Source organism: Taudactylus pleione, unplaced genomic scaffold (genome assembly GCF_031769625.1).
Source record: "Taudactylus pleione unplaced genomic scaffold, aTauple2 ptg000095l, whole genome shotgun sequence".
Classification (NCBI taxonomy): Eukaryota; Metazoa; Chordata; class Amphibia; order Anura; family Myobatrachidae; genus Taudactylus; species Taudactylus pleione.
The window spans coordinates 1,587,700-1,612,319 of NW_028284497.1; the positions used below are offsets into that span (position 1 = coordinate 1,587,700).

At 48.5% G+C, this 24,620-nt stretch overlaps 1 protein-coding gene across 1 annotated transcript in view; it reads left to right on the forward strand.

The window, feature by feature from the left end:
* The first annotated feature begins 5,020 nt into the window (after positions 1-5,020).
* LOC148526460 (telomerase protein component 1-like) overlaps positions 5,021-24,620 on the forward strand; it is a 134,125-nt gene continuing 114,525 nt past the window's right edge. Inside the window, 3 exon segments of the mRNA XM_088469892.1 lie at positions 5,021-5,148; positions 21,845-22,796; positions 22,875-23,015. Coding sequence (XP_088326018.1) covers positions 21,861-22,796; positions 22,875-23,015 — 1,077 coding nt within the window. The 5' untranslated portion in view covers positions 5,021-5,148; positions 21,845-21,860.

A 24,620-nucleotide genomic window follows, 5' to 3' on the forward strand; every position in this document is an offset into this window, starting at 1 on the left:
TCCTGCAACAAGACTGAGGTTATATTATATGCTACCTAGCCACTTATACCCCTTTTCCACCTAAATTCCGGGTCTGACCCGGAGTTGGAACAAAGTTCCTATCCGGATCAGACCCGGAATTTAGCCGGCGCTGACTCGGGATATTCCCGAGTCAGCGCCGCTCACACCGCAGTCGGGTCTGCATAGACCCGGCTTTTGCGGAGTGAAAGTGGACGCTTGGAGATGACGTCATCTCCAAGCGCCACTGAAGCCGGGCCAATTGGCCGGCTAGCAGCGCACTCCAGGTCTTCGTGACCCGGAGTGCGCTGTTCCCATAGCAGGGTTTCACGGGCTACGCCCGTGTTAAACCCTGCTAGTTACCTGGGTTGGATTGCCGGGTCACTCGACCCGGCGACCCAACCCTCTCCCCTTTTACACCAGGGAGCTGCCTGGGTTAACCCTTCAAAAACCCGGGTTTTAGCTCCGGTGTAAAAGGGGTATTAGTATTGGATTACCAGGCATCACTAAGTCCCCAGTGATTGAATCGAACTGCTTTACTTTATTGCGTCTATATGTACCAATGGGTGCATGATTACACTGTAGTTCGGAGGCTTCACTAACATTATTCCAAAGTGTCATAAATCACAAGCTGGCCTTATTTTATCAAGGTTCTTCTTTTTTTGTAATTTTTTTTATTGAGCCTGATCAGCTCTGATTTAAAGTTATATATGTGTTTTATGCTAAGTTTGTATTTTTATGTATCTATTACCACTGTTGAATTTGTCTTAGGTTACTAGACCTTTATTTATGCTGCAAGAGTATCTATTAACTAAATAAACTACATTGTTTGTCATACCCCTTTTACACCTTTGCTGGGTCTACCCAGGTCGCAGCTCAGTGTAAAAGGGTCCCTGAAAAATAACCCAGGTCAAGTGACCCAGCAATCCAACCCAGGTAGCTACCAGGGTTGGACCCAGGATGGACCAGGGTAATGGCGCAGTGTAAATGGTGCAACCCGGGTTATCTGACCTGGGTCATGCCTAAAATGAGCTGATTGGTGGTTGTGGGGCATTCACCTCCCACTTTTTATGATCTCACAGGTTTAGCAGGGCAGACCTGTGTTCAGTGTGAACAGGGCTGACCTGGGAGTAACCCAGATCGAAGGTGCAGTGTAAATGGGTTTAACCTGGGTCTGACCAGGGTTGGAACCATGTCCAAAAACCCAGGTGGGACCTGGGTTTTAGGTGGAAAAGAGGTATTATTTTGGTGTATGGTTTATATGTCCCGACAGGGCAGTGGCAAACGCAGGATTTCTAGAGGGGGGTTTCCAAATGCTTGATTTTTGAGCAAGTGTGGCCAGTCCATGAAGAGGGCACAATTAGCACTTAACCAGCTTTTATAAGCGTCATACAAAGTGTATTGTATGCCATAATTCCAGCATATACAGGACCAGTGATTACAGTAAGCCATTAGATGCAGCAGTAGGGCCATCCTGCCTGAGGTGAATGTTTTTATTTCATATGTGGGCTCCATTCCAGAGCACTAGACCAAGTCTGGGGGAGCAGCAGAAGAATCTAGTACTGCCCTGGACATATATGTACATATTGGTCTCGTCATGCACTGGATAGTGTATTATTATATGGTATTAATAATTAACCCTATTGATGGTCTATAGCAGTGCTCCCCTAACAGTGCATGTTTTCCAAATCTCCTAGTTGGTGCACAGGTGTATTTTTTACTGGCTGACACATGTTAAAAGATCCACAGGTGGTGCTAATTATTTCATTTGTGATACTGAGAAGGGGGGTTTCGAAGCAACTGGAAACCCCCCCTGCGTTTGCCTATGCCGACAGGGGTAGTTTCAGCGCAATCAATTTATTCATTTTCTTTGTGGTATCTAATAAGTGCCTTATGTTGTGAATAAATTACAGTGATTGACATCACTGGAGAGAAATTAATTCAGCCTCTCCACCTTTGTACATGAAAGCAGTAACATTGCTTTTTATTAGATATTTTCTTTTTTTTTCTCTGGGTGTATTTTACATTGTTTCTGTATTGTATGTATTTGTGATTGTCATCTATATGTTAAACATCATTATTCCTTTTCATATTTCGCCACCCTCAGAGGGTTGTGCCGCTCACACCCTTATCTATATACTTTTCACCCCTTTTTCTATTATATCTGTTTTGTAAGTCTATTTTAAGTTATATGATATATTAAAAGTTTTGTTTTATAATTAATACTTATATAGGCTATAAGAGTGCTCCCTAATAGAGTCTTGTGGGTCATTTTTTTTATCTTCTGTTTTGCATCATCATAGATCCTTTAGCCCACATTTGGTCTTGCGTCTACCCAGCAATCACTTCACCTGGAATTGACGTGACCTGAGGGCGGAAGTGCAGTTTCCTGCCCACAGAGTCCACCTTGGATAGTAGGGAATGACGTTGACACTGGCTGATGACGTCAGGGTACAGAAATTGAAGGGGATCTATCCACTTCCTTAAGGTTCATGGGCTGTGCATAGTTTCCAAGCCCGCTTTAAACAAATGAAATTGGGCTTGTTTCTTCCCCTAAGTTGCTTGTTTTTTCCCCCAAGTCGCTTGTTTTTTTTAAGGTTGCTTTATTTTGGGCTTACTTTAAGGGTGCTTGTTGTGGATGCCTCGGTCAGCAGCAATGAGTCATTCAGTAATTATGTTATCTCCTGCTGCTGCTGGGGTGTGTGAACAATAGAGTAGACACACAGTGCAGACTGCAATGGAGTTCAGGTAGGAGTTGTGACTTGTGATTGGTTCACAAAGTCACAGAAGTGTGTTTATAGCGTCTAACTAATCCGAGACTTGGAGAGACAGAAGAAAATAGAAATCATTCCAGCAGTATTAGAAGCACCTGAGACAGTGGCGGGCTGGGCCGGGGGCAGGGTGCCATGTGCCCCCCGGGCTGCAGCGCCGTGCGGGCTGCGTGCAGTCTGTGTTACTGTGACACAGCTGCTCCGTGCATGTAGCGCTGACCGGACAGAGGTCGGTCAGCGATACACAGTGACAAATACACAGTCGTCGGCGCCGGCAGCTGTGTGTTTGCTTTAGCAGCTGATGAGAGTCTGTCAGACTCTCATCGGCCGCTGCTGCTCCCACTGCAGGAGCCATCTTCCGGCTCCCCCAGTGGGTAATGGGAGAGACGTCATGACGTCTCTCCCATGATGCAAAGCGGCCCGGGGGGGCTACTACTGGGGGCACTACAAGGGGAATACTACTGAGGGCACTACAAGGGGGATTACTACTGGGGGCACAACAAGGGGGGGATTACTACTGGGGGCATTACAAGGAGGGGACTACTACTGGGGGCACAACAAGGTGGTCACCACTGCCACCCAGGCCCCTATCTCAGGTAATTGTATGTTTGCGTTGACCCTGTCTTGTGCCCCCACTCGAATATACAGCCAGCCTTCCCTAAGCCCTCTCCTTCCCAGCCATCCTTCCTTCCCTGCCCACCCCCAGTCCAGCCAGTCATCCTTCCATGCCCCCCCCCAGTACAGCCAGCCTTCCTTTCCTGCCCACCCCCCCAGTGCAGCCAGCCTTCCTTCCCTGCCCATCCCCCCCCACTGCAGCCAGGTTTCCTTCCCTGCCCGCCCCCCAGTGCAGCCAGCCTTTCTTCCCTGCCCACCCCCCCATTCCAGCCAGCATTCCTTCCCTGCCTACCCCCCAGTCCAGCCAGCATTCCTTCCCTGCCTACCCCCCCAGTCCAGCCAGCCTTCCTTCCATGCCCACACCCCCAGTCCAGCAAGCCTTCCCTGCACTACCTCCCCCTTCTAGTCAAGCCAACCAGCCTGTCTTCCCTGTCCTAGTCCAGCCAGTCTTCCCTGCGGCACCCCTATGTCTAGCCAGCCTGCCAGCCTTCTCTGCCCTGCCTCTCCCCTAGTCCAGCTGGCCTTTCCTGCCCTTTCCCCCACCAGACCAAATCATCCTTCCCTGCTCTTTGCCACCCCAATCCACTTCCCTGCCCTGTGCCCCCCCATTAATATCCAGTCTTCTCTACCCTGTTCCCCCCCTCCACCATATCTAGCCATCCCTGATTTACACACCAATTGATGCACCATCCCAGAAGTAGCTCCACCCACATTATTCACAACTCCAAACAAGTCTGCCCTATACCCCGGGGGGCCCTGCCTACTTTGTCAGTACCGGGCCCCAAAATTTCTGATGGCAGCCCTGCCCATGTGCCCCGCACACCCTGCACCCATTATAGATACGCCCTGTATACAAAGCTATCAATCTTCATTTTATTAACAATGAAAATCCACTGATGGATTCTGGATGAATGAGCGCACCACTGTATTCTTTTCTGTTCCTAATGCTAATCTATATTATTAATGAGTGGCAATAACAATGGTCCTATCTGCAAGTAGGATCACATAGACCTGGCAAATACATACTTGCCGACATTCAGCTCCCCCCTTTCGGGAGGGAGCTGAATGCCAGCATACAGCGGGGGGTGTGGCCGGCTATGACTCCAGTTTGGGGGCGGGGCCAAGGGCGTGACCGCACAATCACTTCATCGCGACCCCGCTCCCTCTTCACAATGCCGAAAATAAAGGCATTGTGAAGCAGGGGGCGGAGCCACGATGATGCGATTCAGCGCGAATCTCGTCATCGGGACCCCCGCTGCGGGGGTTTCTAGAAGTAGTCCGGGTGGGCAGGCTGCAGCTGGGAGGCTTGCCTGCCTTTCTGGGGAGTCGGGAGTGGCACCCGATATTCGGGAGGCTCCCGGCCAAATCAGGAGGGTAGGCAAGCCTGGGCAAATATCATACGGATTCTACATTCGTTTGGCCTTTTTAGCAAATTGTATAAATTGTTATATGTATTTTAATAAAATTAACAAAAAATAATAGTTTGTGGTTTTAATTAAATTATCCCAACCCATGTACCACCAAATTAAGTTGGGCTACTTTTGGGGTTTTTTTGTATTGTTTTGGGCTTGTTTTTTGCTCATCATTTGTTTATTTTTCATTTTAAAGTTGGCAACACTCCTGTGCTTAGAGCAGGAAGTAGGAAACGGCTTCAGTGATTCTGACCGTGACAGTGCTGGGATCAGCTGGACGCAGTCAGTGTATGGGAAGATCTTGAGCCTCTCTGGTATAACAGTCACTTTACGGAGGGTCGCACTAGTAGTAGGTACAGTAATATTTTGTCAGTCTTTATCATGCAAGTCCCGAAACAGTATCTGCGTCTGGCAGGCACAGTGACAGAGCCCTCCTCAGCAGGAAGCGCAGAGCGCTGTATATGGAATGTAGTAAGGCACAGGCACTGCTACTGCTCTGCACCTGTAAGAGTGGGAGAGACTTTCCAATTTCACCTGGGAGAGACTTTCATTCTGGCATCAATCAGCAACTCCAGTTCCCTGTTAAGGCCCAGATTACCTTTTCTGACGTATTAGGGAATTGAATCATTTAGAGATATATAGCTACAATAATGAACTGAAGCAAATCAGGGGATTTAATTTTACGCTAGTATCTGACACAGCAGGGAACATTTATCTCAGCCCAGATAATAAAAACTCTGGGCCCCATTTATCAACGAATGTAAATACCAGCGACATATTTTGTTTAGTATCGCAGTGATACAAATGAATATGCCACTGGTACTCATTACTTACTCGTCAGCGAGTTACAGCGACGTCCTACTAGTTGGCGGGTTCCTCCGCTCAGCTGCTTACTGCCGGCAACGGGCTACTCTGTCATGCGCATGAGCAATGATCAATCTGCGCATGTGCATAACTGTTTCATCCGACGGGGACCCAGCAGGGCCTGGAAGCATGGTGAGAGCGATGCAGTGACATTAATCTTAGATTACCGCTGTTAGTTGAATTCTGAAAGGTTGACATAACCCCTTTAGGGGGGTATTCAATATTGGAACGGAAAGTCCGTGCTGGACTTTTCGCTCCGCATCGGAGGTTTTACGGGGATAAAGTATCGGGCGTGCGCCCGCTTTATCCCCGTATTCAATTTGAAAGCTTCGAAAACGGGACCCGGCAGAAAGGTAAGTATCAGAAAAAAATTGGGTAACTTTCGGGAAAGCATCCCCCCTAATGATGTCCTGACATGGGGGATCATTATGGGTACCCCCGTTTTGGCCTGCGGAAGGTAAGTATGGTTTTCAAATAGCCGCAGTATGTGTTTTTTCCCGACAGGGAAGAAGGGGTAAAGAAGAGCACTTCGTTTTTTTTGTTTTTTTTTTAAAAGCTAGGTGCATCAAATTTGGGGTACATGGAAATGGGTGCAAGCCTATTTTTAAGTCCCTAAGGTGCATTTTTAAAATTCTTCAAATATGCACCTGCCGCATTCTTGGGAGCTCCCCCTGTATTTATTTCGTTAGTTTAAAAATTGTTCCCCAAAATTATTATTATTTATTTATTTTAACCCCAAAATTGAACAATTTTTTTTGGGGTGTCCCTATTTTTTTTTTTTAAACTTTTTGACACAGATCGTTTTAAAGGGGCATTCCCAAGGGTGCAGGCTAATTTTTTAAAGCCTGCAGCCCTAAACCCCAATTCTGCACTTTTTTTCGCCTGCAAAAGGCTGGCGAAAAATTATCCCTGTTTTTTTAACATTGACTTTTCGCACCGGCGAAAAAGTCAATGCAATTGAATACGGGGATATTGGAAATAGGCGAAAATGATGTCACCGGCAATAAATTATCGCCGATAATGGACTTTTCTCCCCATATTGAATATGGCCCTTAGTGAGTGCTAAAGGGGTTATGCATCATTGTTAAATGGGACCCTCTATGCTTTAGAAACCTATGGGGCTGCTTTTGTGAGCGAAAACTGGAGACTGCAGAATATATCTCCGATACCTGATGCTGTCCCCGGGTACATACATTCGGGAAACTTATTGGCGGCATCCCGCCAATAATAATTGATAAATTGGACCCTATGAGAGACTTCTTTCTAAGGGCTCCATTTACTAACGAAATATAACCCCTTTAGCGCTCGCTAAAGGGGTTGTAACATCTTTCTGTATTTAGTAAACAGCGGTAATCTTAGATCACTGCTGTTTTTACAGCATCGCTCTCGCCATCTTTTAGATGGCGAGAGCGATGCGGTCCCCATTGCCTGGTCTCCGTGTCATGCACATGCGCAGACGGACCGTAGCGCATGCGCATAACAGTGGAGCCCCGTCGCTGGCAGCGTTAGGCTGCCAGCAGCCCAGCGGAGGACCTGGACCTCGCCAGAGGGGTAAGTATTACTAAATACCAGTGGAATTTTCGTTTGTATCACAGTGATACTAAACGAAAATTGGCGCTGGTATTTCGTTCGTTTGTAAATGGAGCCTTAAGTACAATGAGCAGCAATTGACCTTTGTTTAGATGTGCAATGCAAGTCTTGGTGCTGCAGAAGAAAGCACTTTTATAACTACACTATGAACGTTTCACAGCGTCAGCTAAATACCTTTTGATTTCTGGTTTATATATACTGTGTTGAGCTTTGTTATTAATGTTATAAAAAAATCTATTTGTTTATGGGCCCATACATCAGCCATCAATTGGGGCAATTCTGCAGATAATTGTGTAAAAAAAAAAATATTTGGGGCTCACCGATCGCCGATTCAATCCAAAAAGTGATCAGAATCAGTAAATCAGATTGTCCAACATGTTAGATTTCCCCAACTAATCAGGGCTGTAGATTGCTAGTGTATGGTACTGATCAGCCATTTTGTAGACCGTTACCAGTAAAATGATGAGCCTTTCACGGTTGGCAGATATGTTCTTTGGTGAAAATGATCTGCAAATCGCTGGTGCATAATGGCAATGGGCGGGATGCATCAAGGGAAAAAATGCGGTCAAATCCCAAAAATGCGTGTTTGACCGCATTTCTCATATGCTCATATGGACTTGGTTGCGGTGGCTAACGCCATCTTCCTGATGGCACTATCCTTAGAAACCTATGGGCTTCTCTCCGCTGAGTGCTGAGGGAGGGATCCAATCTGATCCCTCCCAGCACCCACTCACGGCGTGTGCTTCCTTCTGCACATGCGCAGAAGGATGCCGGAGGGGTTTCTGGGTCATAGACCCAGAAGTCCCTTCATTGCAAAGGACCTCTTACCGACAGAGCGGTCCTTTGCGGGGATCGCCATGCGTACCGGCGTTACCAGTGCCGGCAGGCATGCGATGACCGGTAGAATGCATCGCACCACGAGTGTGAGGAGTCATGCAACTCGCCCAAATGCAGTATTGGTGAATCTTTATTGCTGTTATATGGGTCCCATAACTTCAGTAAAGGTAATTACAATTGGTAAACAAACAGAAAATTCGGAATATGTAATGTAACACTTTTTTTTTTTTTTTTTTAAATGGACAATGAGAAAAGTGATTCACTTAACAAGGCCTCATACTGTATTAGATATTTTCTCCCATATCCAAATATTCCAAAATACTTTTTTTTTTTTAGTATGACTGAGTTAGTGAAACCTTTGCTTTTTGATGGTTCAATGTACACAAACTTTGTTTGAGCCATAAAATGATTGAAAATATTGTATAAAATTACCTGCAGGCTGTGTGTATAAGGTGTATATAAAACAAATGCATTCTGTGTTTAGATTTGGGTCCCATTTGGGTATAGGTGATGACGTCAGGCATCGGGCACCTTAGAATTAAGTTTTGCAGCCTCCCAGGATGCACTAGGGTTCCCCTCCTATACCCCGCCCCCAAGCCAAGGCATCTCAGTTTCGTTGGTGCCCGGCTCGGAGTCGGAGCACCTGTTTAGAGGGGGGCTAAGGATTTATCTTTGCGGCAGCTATGGCTGCCCATCTGGAAGTACAGCATGGACAGTCACTACTGACGTCCATGCTGTCTTCCCTACACCCCCGCCGGTACCAGAATGCCGGTACTGATCCGGGGATGCTGGTAAGCATCTGGGGTCACAGCTAGCGGTGACCCCAGATGTTTTGGACCATGGCCGGATTCAAGGGGGCAGCCGGTAAGCAGCAGGGTCCTGCGGTGGGTCCCCGCTGAACACATGGTCCAGAGTCCCCAGGCAGGGGGCTCCCTGGGGACTGGCTACAGCGTGGAGCCAGGTAACAACCTGCGCTTCCACTACCCCCCTGGGACAGCGGACCGCAGCTGAGCGGTAGCGCTGTGCCGTCCCAGGGGTTAATTGCATGCCAGGGGAGCGCGCCTTCCCTGTACACAGCCGGCGCCTCCCCCGCTGCACACAGCCCTCTCTGCACCTGCCGATTGGCCCTATGGCAGCGCTCCTCCCCCAGGCCGGCCTCCTCTCTGCTCCTCGGTGGCCATCTTTACAGAAGCATTGTGAACGCTGCTGGAAGCTGCTGTTCGGTGGCATCGTGGTCTTGGGTCCCCCGGCATACCTCTCTTCCGTTGAGACAAGTCTGTGTATGCAGCGCTGTGTCCTACCAGGCTCTGTGTCTGCGTAGTTGAGGATCAGCGCTGATAGTGAAGGGAATAATTTCTTTGCATCGTATGTGACTTCTGTAGCATCTGCTGCCTGTACTTTCACTTTCTACTGTCAGCCATTTCACTGTCCCTGCTCTTCTTCTGCTAAAGCCCTTGCGGTGCGGTGATTGCAAGGCGGTTCTCCCACTATACTAACGAGTGTCAGTGAGAGGGGTCACATACTTACCATCATGTCTGAGAGTGAATTTCCTCTCCAGCTTCTGTGTACTACGTGTAAGGTACCAATAACGGAGGAGGAGGGTAACGTAGAGGGGCAGTGATTTTTATTGGCGCGGCCAATTACTGTCATGGCTCCGGTACAGGAACTGCCCTGGGCTTGTTTTGCCAAAGCGCTTACAACCCTAGTGGGCCAGTTAGCTCCGCAACCTGCGTTCTCACAGATAGGATTGTCCCAGCAGTCAGAGGTGTCGTCACCCATGCAGGGTTTCCAGAGACAACTGATGGTACCCCACAGTCTCCCTATTTTCCCTTCTCAGGTCTCTCAGGAGCCTGCCTGGGTTAATTCACTGACAAGTTCTGTACAGCATTTGTCGGACGTGTTACAAGGGGAGTCTGTGTTGCGGCCGGTGGCATCTCTGTCCGCTCCTTATGAGGATGACGACGTGACATCCGATGATGGGGAGATTCTGGATCTATCTGACCAAGAACCTCTCCATACTAAAGAGTCTGATGCTAAGTCCAAGGTGTATATTCCTGGCCTTATTCGGGCAGTCCGCACAGCTTTAGTTATTGAGGATGACGATCCTCCGGTGTCCAAGTCCAAATATGCATTTTTTAAGGTTATTAAGGGTGACAAACAGTGTTTCCTCTTTCGGGTCAGTTAGTAGACCATTTAGAGGAGGCGTGGAAACATCCTGGTAAACTGTATCAGCCTCAAAGACGCTTAGCGGTGGCTTACCCGTTTGCGGACAATTCGTTTTCTAAGTGGGAATCCCCTCCTCAAGTGGATTCTCATGTGACACGCCTAGTCCGAAGTGCCACATTGCCCATGCCCTCCATGTCCTCCTTGAAGGATGCTACGGACCGTAAGGTGGAGATCTGCCTAAAGTCCATTTATTCCCTTGCGGGGGGGCATCCAGACCGGCTATGGCCGTATGTTGGGTAGCCAGAGCTATGGAGCGCTGGGCCGATAGTTTGGAGACGTCTTTGGATTCCGACTGTTCGACTGAACAGGCCGAGTTGGTAGGCAATCTCTGGGATTCGGCCACTTACATCAATGAAGTGGCCTTGGATATCAGTACCCTAACTTCTCGGATTTCTTCGGCAGTTGTAGCTGCTCGTCGCACCTTATGGTTGCGATCTTGGAAGTCGGACGCTGATTCCAAAAAGGGCTTGGAAGCTTTGCCTTTTAATGGAGAAGTCCTATTTGGTCCGGATCTGGACAAAATTGTAGCCACGCTGGCGGCAGCCAAATCGGCATGTCTCCCGTCTGCTGCGGTCCCTTCCAGTTCAGGTACGCCGTCCTTTCGGCCTTACAGGGCCCAGGGTAGGCCTAAAGCACAGTCTTTTCCCCGTCAGGCTGGCCCCAAAAAATCGGCCAAGCCCCGGAAACAGGCCTGGAGTACCAGATGTCCGGCCCCTAAGTCAGATGACAAGCCTGCGGCCTGACGGTCCGGGCCTCCCTTTGGGTGATCCCAAAGTGGGAGGCCGCATGTTGCAGTTCGCCCAGTGTTGGTCAATAACCACGACAGACATTTGGGTTCACGAGGTGGTTTCTCACGGGTATGTCCTCTTCTTTCGGCACAGGCCTCCATCCAAAGCCGTGGAACTGCGGAAGGTTTTACACACTATGCTCCAGGCTGGAGTTATAGTGCCTGTTCCATTCTCCCAGAAGGGCCAGGGTTTCTATTCCAATCTATTTTTGGTGCTGAAACCCAATGGGTCGTACCGTCCGATTCTCAACCTCAAGGCCCTCAACAAGTCCTTGCAGGTGCCGTATTTTCGGATGTAGACCCTACGGTCCATCATTCTGGCGCTGGAACCTGAGGATTACATGGTGTCATTGGACATACAGGACGCTTACCTGCATGTCCCTATTCTTTTACGCCATCAACAGTTCCTCAGGTTTGCAATCTGCACTGATCACTTCCAGTTTTGGGCGTTACCTTTTGGCCTGGCGACAGCACCACGAGTGTTCACCAAGGTCATGGCGGCTTATCTGCGGCTGCAGGGAGTCCGCTTGTTGCCGTACCTAGACGATCTTCTATTAGTAGCAGGATCTCCAGAGCTCCTTCTACGCCACTTGGACCTGACGATTGCAGTTCTGCAACGTCACGGCTGGTTAATAAACTGGCAAAAATCCATCCTGATCCCGTCTCAGAGGATTCTGCACCTCGGAGCCTTATTGGACTCCAGTCAGCAGAGGATCTTTGTGACGGGAGAAAAGATCTCTGCCTTACAGTTGAAGGTGCGTACTTGTCTGCAGAGTCACCGAGTGTCTCTGCACTCGGTGATGAGGTTACTGGGCTCCATGGTGTGAGTATTCGACATGGTGGAATATGCCCAGTTTCACTCCAGACCTCTGCAGCAATTGATCCTGTCCAAATGGAATGGACTGCCTCAGAGCCTAAAGTCCCAGAAGATGGTGCTCACTCCAGAGGTTTGCCTGTCCTTAGCCTGGGGGTTGCAGACGACCCATCTCAACCAGGGTCGTCCTTTTTGGGTGGCGAACTGGGTCCTGTTAACAACGGATGCCAGTCTTTGGGGCTGGGGAGCGGTCACGGGTCCACACTTGTTCCACGGCAGGTGGACTCAGGCAGAACAGGAGCTTCCAATAAACATCTTGGAACTCCGCGCGGTTTTCAAGGCTCTCCAGCAGGCACATCGGGTTCTCCAAGGTCACCCCGTGCAGGTCCAGTCGGACAACGCCACCACCATGGCCTACATAAATCGGCAAGGAGGAACCCGAAGTCGGGCGGCACTCGTAGAGGTGTCCCGCATTCTGGGCAGAGCGCAATCTCCCGGCCATATCAGCGGTATTCATCCCGGGAGTCCTCAACTGGGAGGCGGACTTTCTCAGTCGCCAGGACGTTCATCCGGGGGAGTGGTCTCCCAGGACGTCTTTCAACTTCTGGTGGACAGGTGGGGTCTTCCAGAGATAGACCTCATGGCGTCACAGCACAACAAGAAGTTGCCGGTGTACGGGTCTCTAACAAGAGACGAAAAGGCGTCTCTGGTGGATGCTCTGTCCATCCAGTGGACGTTCGGTTTGCTTATCTCTTTCCTCCATTTTCCCTTCTTCCACGGGTAATCCGGAAATTCAAACAGGAAGGAGGGACGCTCCTGTTGATAGCTCCCACTTGGCCCAGGCGGCACTGGTTCTCAGACCTTCAGAGTCTGTCCGTGGACATTCCTCTGCGGTTGCCGCTACGACCGGACCTGCTGTCACAGAGTCCTTGTCTTCACCCGGACCTGATTCGGCTGTCTTTGACTGCGTGGCTGTTGAGACGGCCATGTTAAGGTCCAGGGGGTTTTCCAGCTCTGTAGTGCAAACTATGCTAAGAGCTCGAAAACCATCTTCTGCAAGTATATACCATTGTGTGTGGCATACGTTCTTCCAGTGGTGTCGACCGAGAGGTTACGCCCCTCGGGATTTCCGTCTAGAGTGTTAGCTTTCCTACAGGCGGGACTAGACCATGGGTTTTGCCTTGCTTCTCTGAAGGTGCAGGTGTCTGCCCTGTCAGTCTAGTTCCATCATAGGATTGCTGCAATCCCTGATGTGCGCACCTTTATGCAAGGTGTTCTTCGAATTCAGCCACCTTTTGTTCCACCGTGGCGCCTTGGGATTTAGCTGTGGTCCTGAGGGTTCTCCAGGGACCGCCGTTTGAACCACTGGGCTCAGTGAACCTTAAATGGCTTACAGCTAAAACAATATTCCTTCTGGCCATTGCTTCGGCCAGACGTGTTTCTGACTTAGGAGCTCTCTCCTGTAGACCCCCTTTTCTGATTTTTCCATAGGAACAGGGCGGTGCTGCGCACTCGTCCTGGATTCCTTCCCAAAGTTGTTTCAAGTTTCCACATCAATGAGGACATCGTTGTGCCAGCTTTTAACTCGCCTGATCTTTCGGTGGGTGAGGCCATGTGGACTATGTGCGGGCCTTAAGGATTTATGTTGACCGCACTTCTTCGTTTAGGAAGTCGGATGCCTTGTTTGTCCTCTATGGCTTCCGTAAAAAGGGTTGGCCTGCTTCAAAGCAAACTTTGGCAGGTTGGATTCATATGGCAATTTCAGAAGCTTAACTTCATGAAGGCCTTCCGGTTCCATCCTCTGTGAGGGCTCATTCCACTAGGTCTGTGGGTCCTTTGTGGGCAGCTCAACGTGGTGCGTCTGCAGTCCAGATCTGCAAGGCTGCCACGTGGTCCTCTGTCCATACCTTTGTGAGGTATTATGCGTTTGACACCTTTGCCTCTCAGGATGCTTCCTTCGGGCGGCGGATTCTCCTTTCAGCACAGGAGCGTTCCCTCCCTTGAAGGATACTGCTTTGGGACATCCCCAAGGTATCCTGTGGATACCCTATGGACCCTGATGTAGAAAATATGAGATATGGTAAGAACTTACCTTTGTTATCTCTCTTTCTACGAAGTCCAAAGGGTTCCACAGGAACTAGGCTCTTGGGGGAACTAGCTAGCAAGCTCTCTGGACCCCAGCATCCAGGAGACAGGTAAGACGAGCCCCTGTCTTTATGGAATCTAGCCTCCGGTCTCAGGAGATGGTCCAGAGGCGCTAATGTGGACACTGGTGCATCCACGACTCCACTAGACCATCGGGGCATTAATATACTGGCGCAGAGGCATATTTAGAGGCCAGGGGACCCGGTGGTTAACGTCAGCACAGGGAGAAGGCGCTCTCCCTGCAGCCCCTCCCTCAGCTCAGGGCGCCATTCAACTGCGGTCTAGCCGTTCCCTAAGCTGCTCCTCCCTCACCCTCCGCCTTCTAAGAGATGCGCAGTAGCCATTCTTCTTCACAGGTCTCCGGGAACACTGGGATACAGTCTCCCTGTATACCTCTCCCATGGGCCAGGTTTACAGCGCTTTATCCTACCAGCCACTGCGGTCTGTGTAGTTGATTGTAGTGCCAGTTGCAGATATATAGTGATTTTTTTCTGTGTTTGTATGTGACTTGTGCTTGCGCTGAGCTCTACTTTCTATACTGTCAGCATATACCTTTCCCTTTATTCTAATTTAACTTTAACTCTGGTGTCTTGTAAGTCCTGCTCAGCGGGCTTAGCCCCAGAGGACCTCATTCAGGATGGTCTTTCTACAGATTGTTGCACAGACTCAGGCCCCTCAGCCCCGTTGTCTCTGCCGCAGGAACCACCCTGGGATGCCTTTTCTCAGGTACTGACAAATATTGCGGACTGCTTAGCAATCCCCGTGGTAACCCCCCTGTGGGATGGCCACGTCAGGTTCTCCCTGCAAATCCTTTGCCTCTCCCATGGGTAGACGTACTTTCTACCTCAGTACAGAAATTGGCTAATACCTCTACAGTTTTTCAGCAAATGCTGCAAAAGGAACAGCCTTTACCTACTAAACATGCTGTGTTATCTTCCAAGTCTATCCAGTTATCTGATTCTGATATATCATCTGGGGAGGCAGAAGACGAGGAGGAGCCACCCTCTGAATTAAATATACTTGCTCTCGTGTGAACTGTAAAATCTATTTTACAAATAGAATAGAAGAACCCGCTCCTAAGAAAAAAAACAACCACTTTTTAAACGACAAAAGGTAGTTTTACCAGTGTTCCCTCACTCTGATCAGCTATCTGCCCAGTAAAAGGTTTAAAATTCCAACACTTTTAAGTTCCTTTTACCCTCTTCCAGCTACTGCTTGCACTAAATGGGAAGTTCCCCCAGCAGTGGATTCTCATGTAACACGTCTGGTTAAGAATGCCACCTTACCCATCCACACTGCAATCTCCTTGACAGAGACTACAGATGGGCGTATATGAGCTTGTCACAAATCCATATACTCTTACACAGTGTTCCCCCCCAGAAAATGTTTCCAGCCGGGTGGCATCAAGAAGTAGCCGGGTGGGGGCCTTCGCAATAATGTTTTGAATCCATTTTTTAAACAGCCCTCAGATACTGGCCCCTATTGCAGGCTACACAGAATATATTTTTATATAGCAGCTCCACAGATTCTGTCCCCACTTGCAGGCTCCCAAATACTGTGCCCACAGATTTATTTTTTTTCAGCTCCAACACAGAGAATGGACGCAAGTCTACTCTCTTTAATCAGTTCGGGCAACTGTTCCCACCTGAACAGCGCGCCTTTGCTTCTATACAGGGGGAGGGATCTTTGTTCTCCAGTCTGACACTGCCTCTGCACTGTGATGGACAACGTCCCCCCACCCTCGGCCCCAATGCAGCGTCCCCTGCCTGACACCTCCCCCGTCCCATGGCCGCATCCCCTGCCTGGCACCTCCCCCCTTCCCAATCCAGCGTTCTCTGCCCGGCACCTCCCCCCTCCCCAATGCGCTATGTCCCGGAACCCTCACTAACGTGAATAACATGTGATGTCGGCATCGGCGTCACAGTTTGCACCCGTGTTTGTGGCAACAAGAACAAATTAAGGGTGACCTGGTGACAGGAGACGTGGCACATAGGGGGTGGGAGCGTGAAGTGCCGGACAGTAGCTGTTTCTTGCCGGGCGTTGCACCCGGAACATAAAGCATGGGGAGTCACTGCTTACAGGAGCTATTACTCGTCCTGCTAGGGCTACGGACTAGGTGGCAAAAGCAATTGAGAGTTGGGCAGAGGCCCTAGAAGAGACATTCCCCCCTGATGCTTCAAGGGAACAACTATCCTACATATCTCACATTAGAGATGCAGTCTCCTACTTGGGAGAAGCAGCTATGGAACGGCTCTCCTGGCCTCCAGGTTATCTGCCACTTCGGTAGTGGCTCGCCGTATTGTTTGCCTCTGTTCCTGGAAAGCAGACTCAGGTTCAAAAGGGCTCTGGAGTCCCTTCCTTATCTGGAGATATCCTATTTGGTCCAGAATTAGATAGAATTGTGACTACTTTGGCAGCTTCCAAGACGGCGTTCCTGCCCTCTGCATATAGTACAAAGCCTTCAACGTCATTCTTTCAGTCCTTTCGCTCTCGAGGAAAAGCTAAGGGTCAGTCCTTTCCACGGCAGCAGGCATCAGCCAAGGCCTCCAAGCCTAGGGCCAAACAAGCCTGGGCTACTAGATGCCCACCTGCCATGTCTGAGGACAAGCCTGACGGGGCGGACCTATTCCTGGGGGCTCCCAGGGTGGGAGACAGACTTCTTCAATTCACCAATTTTTGGCATCAGACCACATCAGATGCCTGGGTAAGAGAAGTGGTCTCCCACGGATATGCTCTGTCCTTCCTAAGGTGACGCCCTAGCAGTTCTGTTGCACAGGGCCTCCATCGGACCCAAGCAAGGCCCTGCTGCTCCAAAAAGCCATTCAGTCCTTACTGAATTCAGCAGTAATAATTCTGGTCCCCACCTCCTGGTTCAGAAGCCTAACGGGTCTCATCGGCCTATCCTCAACCTCAAATCTCTGAACATGTTTATCAGGGTGCCCAGGTTAGGAGCCCTATTCGACTCTCAGTGAATCTTTCTAAAAAAAAGACAAGATCTCCTTAATACTACACCGAGTGCGCAGACTGCTCCGCAGTCGCTGAGTGTCAATTCACGCTGCAATGCAGACATTGAGATCAATGGTGTCCACTTTCGACATGGTGGAGTTTGCTCAGTTTCACTCCAGGCCCCTACAACACCTGATCCTCGCCAGGTGGAACGACCTACCCCATCTACTTCGATCCCAGACGATGGGCCTCCCCCCGGAATTTCGCCTGTCCCTAGCCTGGTGGGTACAGACATTCCATTTAGACAATGGTCGCCCCTTTTGGATCTGGATTGGGCTTTCCTCAGAGGGTGACCGGCCAGCACACTGAGGTGCCTGTGGCTGGGGGCGGGATATAGGGGGCGTCTGGGCTGTGCTCAACAAGTTTAAACCGTGTGGTGCCCGGACTCCATCCCACCAACCTATATCCAGTGTAAAGCCTGTGTCCCCTATGGAATTGAACAAAAGGATTTAACAGGTAAGTATATAAATCTCCTTTTTAATAATATTTTTAAATATTTTAGTTAAAGAATATATCTAGGGGGTGTCTTGCATCCCCCAAATCCCCCTGTGTCCATAGACCCCCCATTATAAAATAACTTCCCACCCCCATTGTCAGTAGACAGCCCAGTGGTCATAAATCCTAATAATAGTCAGGGACGTGCGGTCAGTGTAGGCAGAGCCTCCCCTGTTATGCTCCAGAGTTTTGAAATAAAAATTGTTTTAATACATGTGTGCCTCCTCAGCAATTGATCTCGGCACACGTCACTGATAATAGTACCACTACACACCCTGTTAGTAGTAAAAAAAATTATCTGGTTTCTAGATCAACCCCCATGTAAAAAGCTTTTGTTTTTTTGCAACCCTGCTTCTCCTTCCCTCCACCAACTCTGTGTAGTGTACCCACTAGGCTGAGGGTGCGGACAGGGAGTGCTTTCTGAAAAAGGTTGTGGCAGACCGGGGAGGGGGCGTCTCATCACACTTGGGGGCATGCCCAGCACTTACGGAGGTGCTGGGTTTCCCCAAACTTTCCCCTCACTGTGAGTAGATGATGGTGAGCATGCGCACAGAATCTATTCATCCGGCAGAGATCAGTCACCACTACCTTTTGCACCTGAAGGACACTGCAGCCTCTGAGTGGAGAAGGCACGGTACTTTTTGACGATTTAAAATTGGGCAGGGTGCAGCGCCCCGTTAAAGCAGCTTAGCGCGAACACTACTGTGAATAATGCAATTTGTAGAAATTATTTTACCCCCCTCCAGCCTCATATATATATATTACACCTCCCCCCACCCCCACTGATGCTAGATCCCCCACCTACCTCCATGGGCATGTACCCCTCCCCCTCCTCTCCCCCACATACGGAGTGTGTGTCAGGGGGGACTGATGATCAGTCCCACCTGCTGCAGTTGATCTCTGCACTTGAGATCAGCCAAATAGTGCTTGGAGGGGACCCCCCTCGCACTGTGATACCCGGCACCTGCGCCCTTGTGCCGTTCACACGACTTTCTATGTTGCAACTCTGGAAGTGATGTCTGCAGTCGCAGACCTGGGAAGGAAGTGCAGAATGAATCTCCTCTTCTAAAGCCGGGGAACATAGCAGGGTGTTGCGGTCGCATGTGATGCAACCTTGCCAGCTGAAGCACTGCTGACTGTGGTCGCATGACATGCGATGTCGCACAGTAAGTGATTAAACCGATGAGCATTGTCGGCGGTTTTTAGTGGTCATACTACAGTATTTAGTGAGCAGCTGTTTTGATAACCATCATCAATAGTTTTGTCATGTGCAATGAGTTTTAAAACTCATTGCAAATGATAAATGGTGCTCAAATAATCAGCTCCCAACTGACATTTTTAAAACAGATGATAGGAGCTGATTGGCTGGAGCACCATTATCATACGCTACTAGTTTTGAAACTCATTGCATCTGATCAAACTTGTCGATAAATGAGGCCCATGGTTTGTAAGCACTGCAAAATAAGAAAAAATGGGTTGGTGTCTCCCCCCAATTGATAACCGGCCCCAGGCTAGAGCATGGATTCCCCATGATGTTTCACTAACCAGCACTAGGCTTTACCAGCCAGGGCTGGTGACACTATAATAAGACCACACTGGGCTCAACCTGCCGTCTGTCGCTGTCATCTAACCAAGGGGCGCCCCTTTTGGATTCTGATCTGGGTCATCTTTACAACGGATGCCAGTCTCCGCGGTTGGGGCACAGTAACTGGTCCGCACTCTTCTCAGGGTCGTTGGACAACAGGTGAATCAGCCCTGTCAATCAACATATTGGAACTTCGGGCAGCCTACAGGGCCCTCAAACTGGCCAGACATATACTTCACGGGAAACCCGTGCAAGTTCACTCCGACAATGCCACAATCGTGGCGTACATCAACCATCAAGGAGGAACTCGAAGTCAGGCGGCAATGAAAAGGGTGTCACACATTCTAACCTGGGGATGAAGGTCATCTCCCAGCCATATTGGCTGTGTTCATTCCGGGAGTTCTCAATTGGGAAGCGGACTTCCTCAGCCATCACAACATGCGTCCCGGGGAATGGTCTCTTCACCAAGAGGTGTTTCAACTCCTAGTGAACAAGTGGGGCCTTCCAGAAGTAGACCTCACAATCACAAACTGCCTGTGTACAAACTGCATGTGTACAGGTACAGGACAAGAGATGCCGAGGCGATCTTGGTAAACTCCCTGTCAGTCAAGTGGACTTTCAAGTTTGCGTTCCTGTTTCCTCCAGTCTCATTGCTTCCTCGAGTTCTTCGGAAGTTCAAACAAGATGGAGGCATGGTCCTGCTGGTGGCACCAGCTTGGCCCAGACGCCATTGGTACTCAGATCTGCGGAGTCTCGCCATTGATGCTCCGTTCCTGCTGCCTCAATGTCCGGGCCTGTTGTCTCAAGGTCCTTGCCTTTACCCGGACCTGGGTCGTCTGTCTTTGACGATGTGGCTCCTAAGGTCCAAAGGATTCCCCAGGTCTGTAGTTAACACTATGCTCAGAGTACGTAAACCAGCCTCTGCACGGTTCTACCACAGAGTGTGGCATACATATTTTCAATGATGTTGTCCCAGAAGTTACGATCCCCAGGTGTTTCGGATTTCCATAGTTTTGGCCTTCCTTCAGGCGGGGCTGGATCTCTGTCTCCGCCTAGCCTCACCGAAGGTGCATGTCTCTGCCCTATCAGTGTGGCTCCAACGAAGGATTGTTCCTCTTCCGGATGTCCGTACCTTCCTTCAGGGTGTCCTTTGGATTCAGCCGCCCTTTGCTACTTCCCCACCCTTTACGGTGGTCCCTGGGATTTGGCTGTAGTTCTTTGGGCCCTCTAGGGCCCTCCCTTTTGAACCCTTGGTTTCAGTGGATCTCAAATCGTTGACGGCAAAGACACTGTTACTTATGGCTATTGCTTCCGCTAGAAGAGTGTCAGATTGAGGGGCGCTCTCCTGACGCTCCCCGTTTCTGATATTTCACCAGGACAGGCCTGTGCTTCGGACTCTCCCTGGTTTCCTTCCTAAGGTTGTTTAATTTCCTCATTAATGTGGAAACTAGATAGTCCCGGCCTTTCAATCTCCAGACCTCTGGGCAGGTGAGGCCTCTTTGGATGTGGTCCATGCCCGAGGATTTATGTGGACCGTACCAGTTCCCTTCGGATATTGGACTCCTTATTTGTCCTATATGGATTTCACAAGAAGTGTTGGCCAGCCAATAAACAAACATTGGCTAGATGGCTTTGTATGGCTATCTCAGAGGCTTACACTCAGGAGGGCCTTCCTGTTCCGCCTTCTGTTAAGGCTCATTCTACTCGGTCTGTGGTTCCCTCATGCTTGGCTGTTCAGCTGTGTAAGGCGGCCACGTGGTCGTCTATCTAGACCTTTCTAAGGTTCTATGCATTTGATACCTTTGCCTCTCAGGATGCTTCCTTTGGACGCCAGATTCTCCTCTCAGCGCAGGAGAGTCCCCACCCTTAAAAGGCTTTGGGACATCCCTAAGGTCTCCCTGTGGAGCCTATGGACCCTGAAGAAGAAAATTAGTTATGCTAAGAACTTACCTTTGTTAACTCTCTCTCTTCGATGTCCACAGGGCACCCACCTTGGCGCACCTGGCTTCAGATGGGCTTTGTTCTGGTCACCGGTTTTCTGTCTTTCTCTGTTAGAATGTGATCTTGTGTGTTCCAGACTTCCTTCTCTCTTCTCCTCCTCCGGCCTTTGGCTTGTTATGAACTGAGGTGCCTCTGGCTTGGGGGCGGGTTATAGGGAGAGTGGTCCCGGTGCATCCTGGGAGTTGAAATGTAACTGTGTAGTGCCCGGATTTCCTATCCATCACCTACACCCCCAAGGTCTCCCTGTGGACCCTAAAGACTTCGGAGAAAGAGAGTTAACAAACATAAGTTCTTACCATAACTCTAATTTTTTACAAATTTTTATGATTTTTTTGCACATAAGCCTGCATTGTATTCTTTGGAAATTTTCTATTTTTTTACACTCACAGGCAGTGATTGAATTTTTGCTGTTTACATATGCGTATATGTTTTTTCTGTGTATTGTATTTTATGCTAACTAGGGTTATCTTCATTGATTGTTTTATGTGATATTTTATCTGAAATAGAGTAGTAATAAACCCCCTATTGTTTAATCCATCAGTTTGCGCTTGTTAGCTTTTTTCAAATAATGGCTAACAATCGCTCGATCTACGTACGTAGTTCTATTAGCGATTTGCTGCTCAATCAGGTACTGAATCTTAGTACATTATCAAAGGTGAAGGTGACTATTCTATTAACCGCTGCTGTTTTGTGTTTTAGGATCAGGACTTCCATCATGCCCTCCTCTGACGTTGTCCTTCCCCTGGAGAATGCTGCTGTACGTGGGGCAAAGCAGCTATCTCAACCTCGGCGTAGACTGGCTTTAACATTGCCTGGTTCTGATTGGTTAAATACTGCTTTTCCATCTAATATGGAGCCTAGTGGACCTAAGAATATGTTCCTTCAGCCTTCCTGGGAAAAAGCATCCCCACACCTTACTACGACTGCTAACTCTATTTTGGCCAGCAACAGCAACCTGTGCTCTCAATCCATGTTATCATCAAAATTGTCCCTGACCTGTAACACTCTTCTGAATAGTGATCTTTCTCTAACTTCACATACACCAGTAGACACTGAATTTGCTTTATCCACTTCATCTTCTGACCTGCTAGGCTCATCTCTAACCTCTACAACCTTACTGACATCAAATATTTGCCTTGCATCAAATGTTGCTTGCTCTGAATTTACCAATCTCTCATTTTCTACTAAACATGCGGTAACGTCCCTCACTGCCTTGCCTTCCGGCGCATTGCTTTCCGAAGCTGCTGGGAACCATAATACTTCTTTGACTACAAAAGTTGAAACATCTAATCTTTCATTGTCCCTTAAACATGACACAACCTCTGTCTCTTCTTTGCCTACTGATGTACCTGTGCATCTTATCTCTTCTTTGACTCCTAAGGCTGAAATGTCTAATTTTGCCCTACTTTCTCCAAACTCAATTATGTTATCAAATGAGGACCAATACTGTGAGATATCCCCCAGCATGAGAACAATAACCGAATCATCCCTTAACCAAAGGGTCACTTTAAACCTGCCGTCAACTTTGGTTGTTGATCAGGAAGAGGAGTCTGAATTACAGAAAGATATGATGTTGCAAGACAAAGTGCAATCACCTCAATCTCGGGTTCAGGAGTTGCAGTCTAGTGATACGACCACTTCACATGTCCAGGTATAGTATACAAAATAGTGAGGTGGCAATACTCACCGCTTCTAATTTGTTTGCTAAATATTTCCATTTATATCGCAGCTTACCTTGGAAAAGATGTCATCGCAACTTGTCCCGACTACTGACTCTGCACTAGCTACACAGGAGGAACTACAAATTGTGGGGAAAGTGTCTGATTCTCAAGATAACCAAAAATCAGAGACCCTACTGAAGCAGAAGAAGGTCAGTGGTCTGATAAGTAAACCTTTTATGTGTGTAGCCTATTATAATAATATATTGCATAAGGTCCTCAGCGATATTGCAAGTCATCCAGTTGTTATGTCTTCAAAGGAGAATTTATACATTTCTTGGCTTCTTTATAACCACAGTATACTGGTGAATTGTGAAAAAGGCTGCAGAGAAGATCTTTTTAGAGCTGCTTTTTTATGTTCATAGATGGTAATTCCAATTAACACACTGACCATAAACCAGCTAATATTTGAGAGATTATGTACTGTTTATAATTTAAGTATCGAAGCCCTTGAACTCAGTGAAGGACATGAGTCTCCGTATAAAAATATGCATATGTTGTTCAGACAACTATGTCAGATTGTAGTATATAATTGCAGAGTATGTTTGATGTGGGCAGCATTGGAGGTTTAAAGCTACATACATACTTGTACAATCATATTGCCAATGCAATTGTACTTTCAATTACACTTATTATCCTTTATATGGTGCCACAAGGGTTCCGCAGCACCTTAAAAATACATAAACAAATGAGCACACAAGAAAAACAGTTATTAACAGTACAAACAATGCAGGACAAGGACATGGTTTATAAGCTTTGCTGCATAACACTGACATAAGCAGCAGGGCATCAGCAACCAAGTGTTAGGTGCCATTGTGGGGCGTTAGCAGTAAATGATAGTATAAGTAAGGCAAGGGGGAACATGTGAGTGGAGTGGGCCCTGTCTGGGCTTACATTCTAAAGGGCAGGGGCAGAAAGACAGGGGTGACACAGATGGGGTAAATGGTGAGGAAGGAACATGGGGTAGTGGGTTAGGATGAGCGCTGGAAAGCTCTGAGGAAGAAAGGGGTCTTGAGAGCCCATTTGAAGATTAGAAGCCAGGAAGCAAAGTTATCAAGGAATTTGGAGTTAGGGCCAGGGGACAATAAATGACAGCTACTCGAAGGTGAACAAATTCGAAGAGGCAAATAGCATGAACCTCAAATGTAAGGGAGGGTTCAGAATATAAGAGTTGTTAGGAGTGACCAGAGAATAGAAGGACCCTAACCATCACCATGGCGACCCCCGGGCCAGGGTGTGTGAGAGAATGTGAGACCCCCAAAAGAGATGGCTGCAGGAGAAGTGGTGTGAGGGGGAAATCCAGGATTTGGTGATGGCTAGGAGATTCAGGGAGTTGGAGCTGAAGCGGTCATGGATGGGTACCAGTTTATTATAGACGGATCTGGCAATCCAGAGGGACTTGCAGTCGGAAGTCCCATTCATGAGTACACACCATTACAATCTAACCTGCGATCCAGGAAACTCATCTGTCTAAAATATCTGCTGAAAATACACAAAGGCGGCGCTGCTGCTGGAGGAGTATGGGCAGAAGCATCGGACAGAACGGTCGGCAGAGCGTACACACTTCACTTTTTATCTGGTATTGTACCTTCAAATGTGATGAAAATGAATCTGCACATAAAACCTGATCTTTCAATGCGACGTGTTTCTTCAGAGAAAACCTGATTGAATGTGCGCACATGCTCTTAAGATATTGCATGAATGGGTTTGGAATTGAAAGAACGACCCGACGATTGTATAGGCGTGTACCCAGCTTA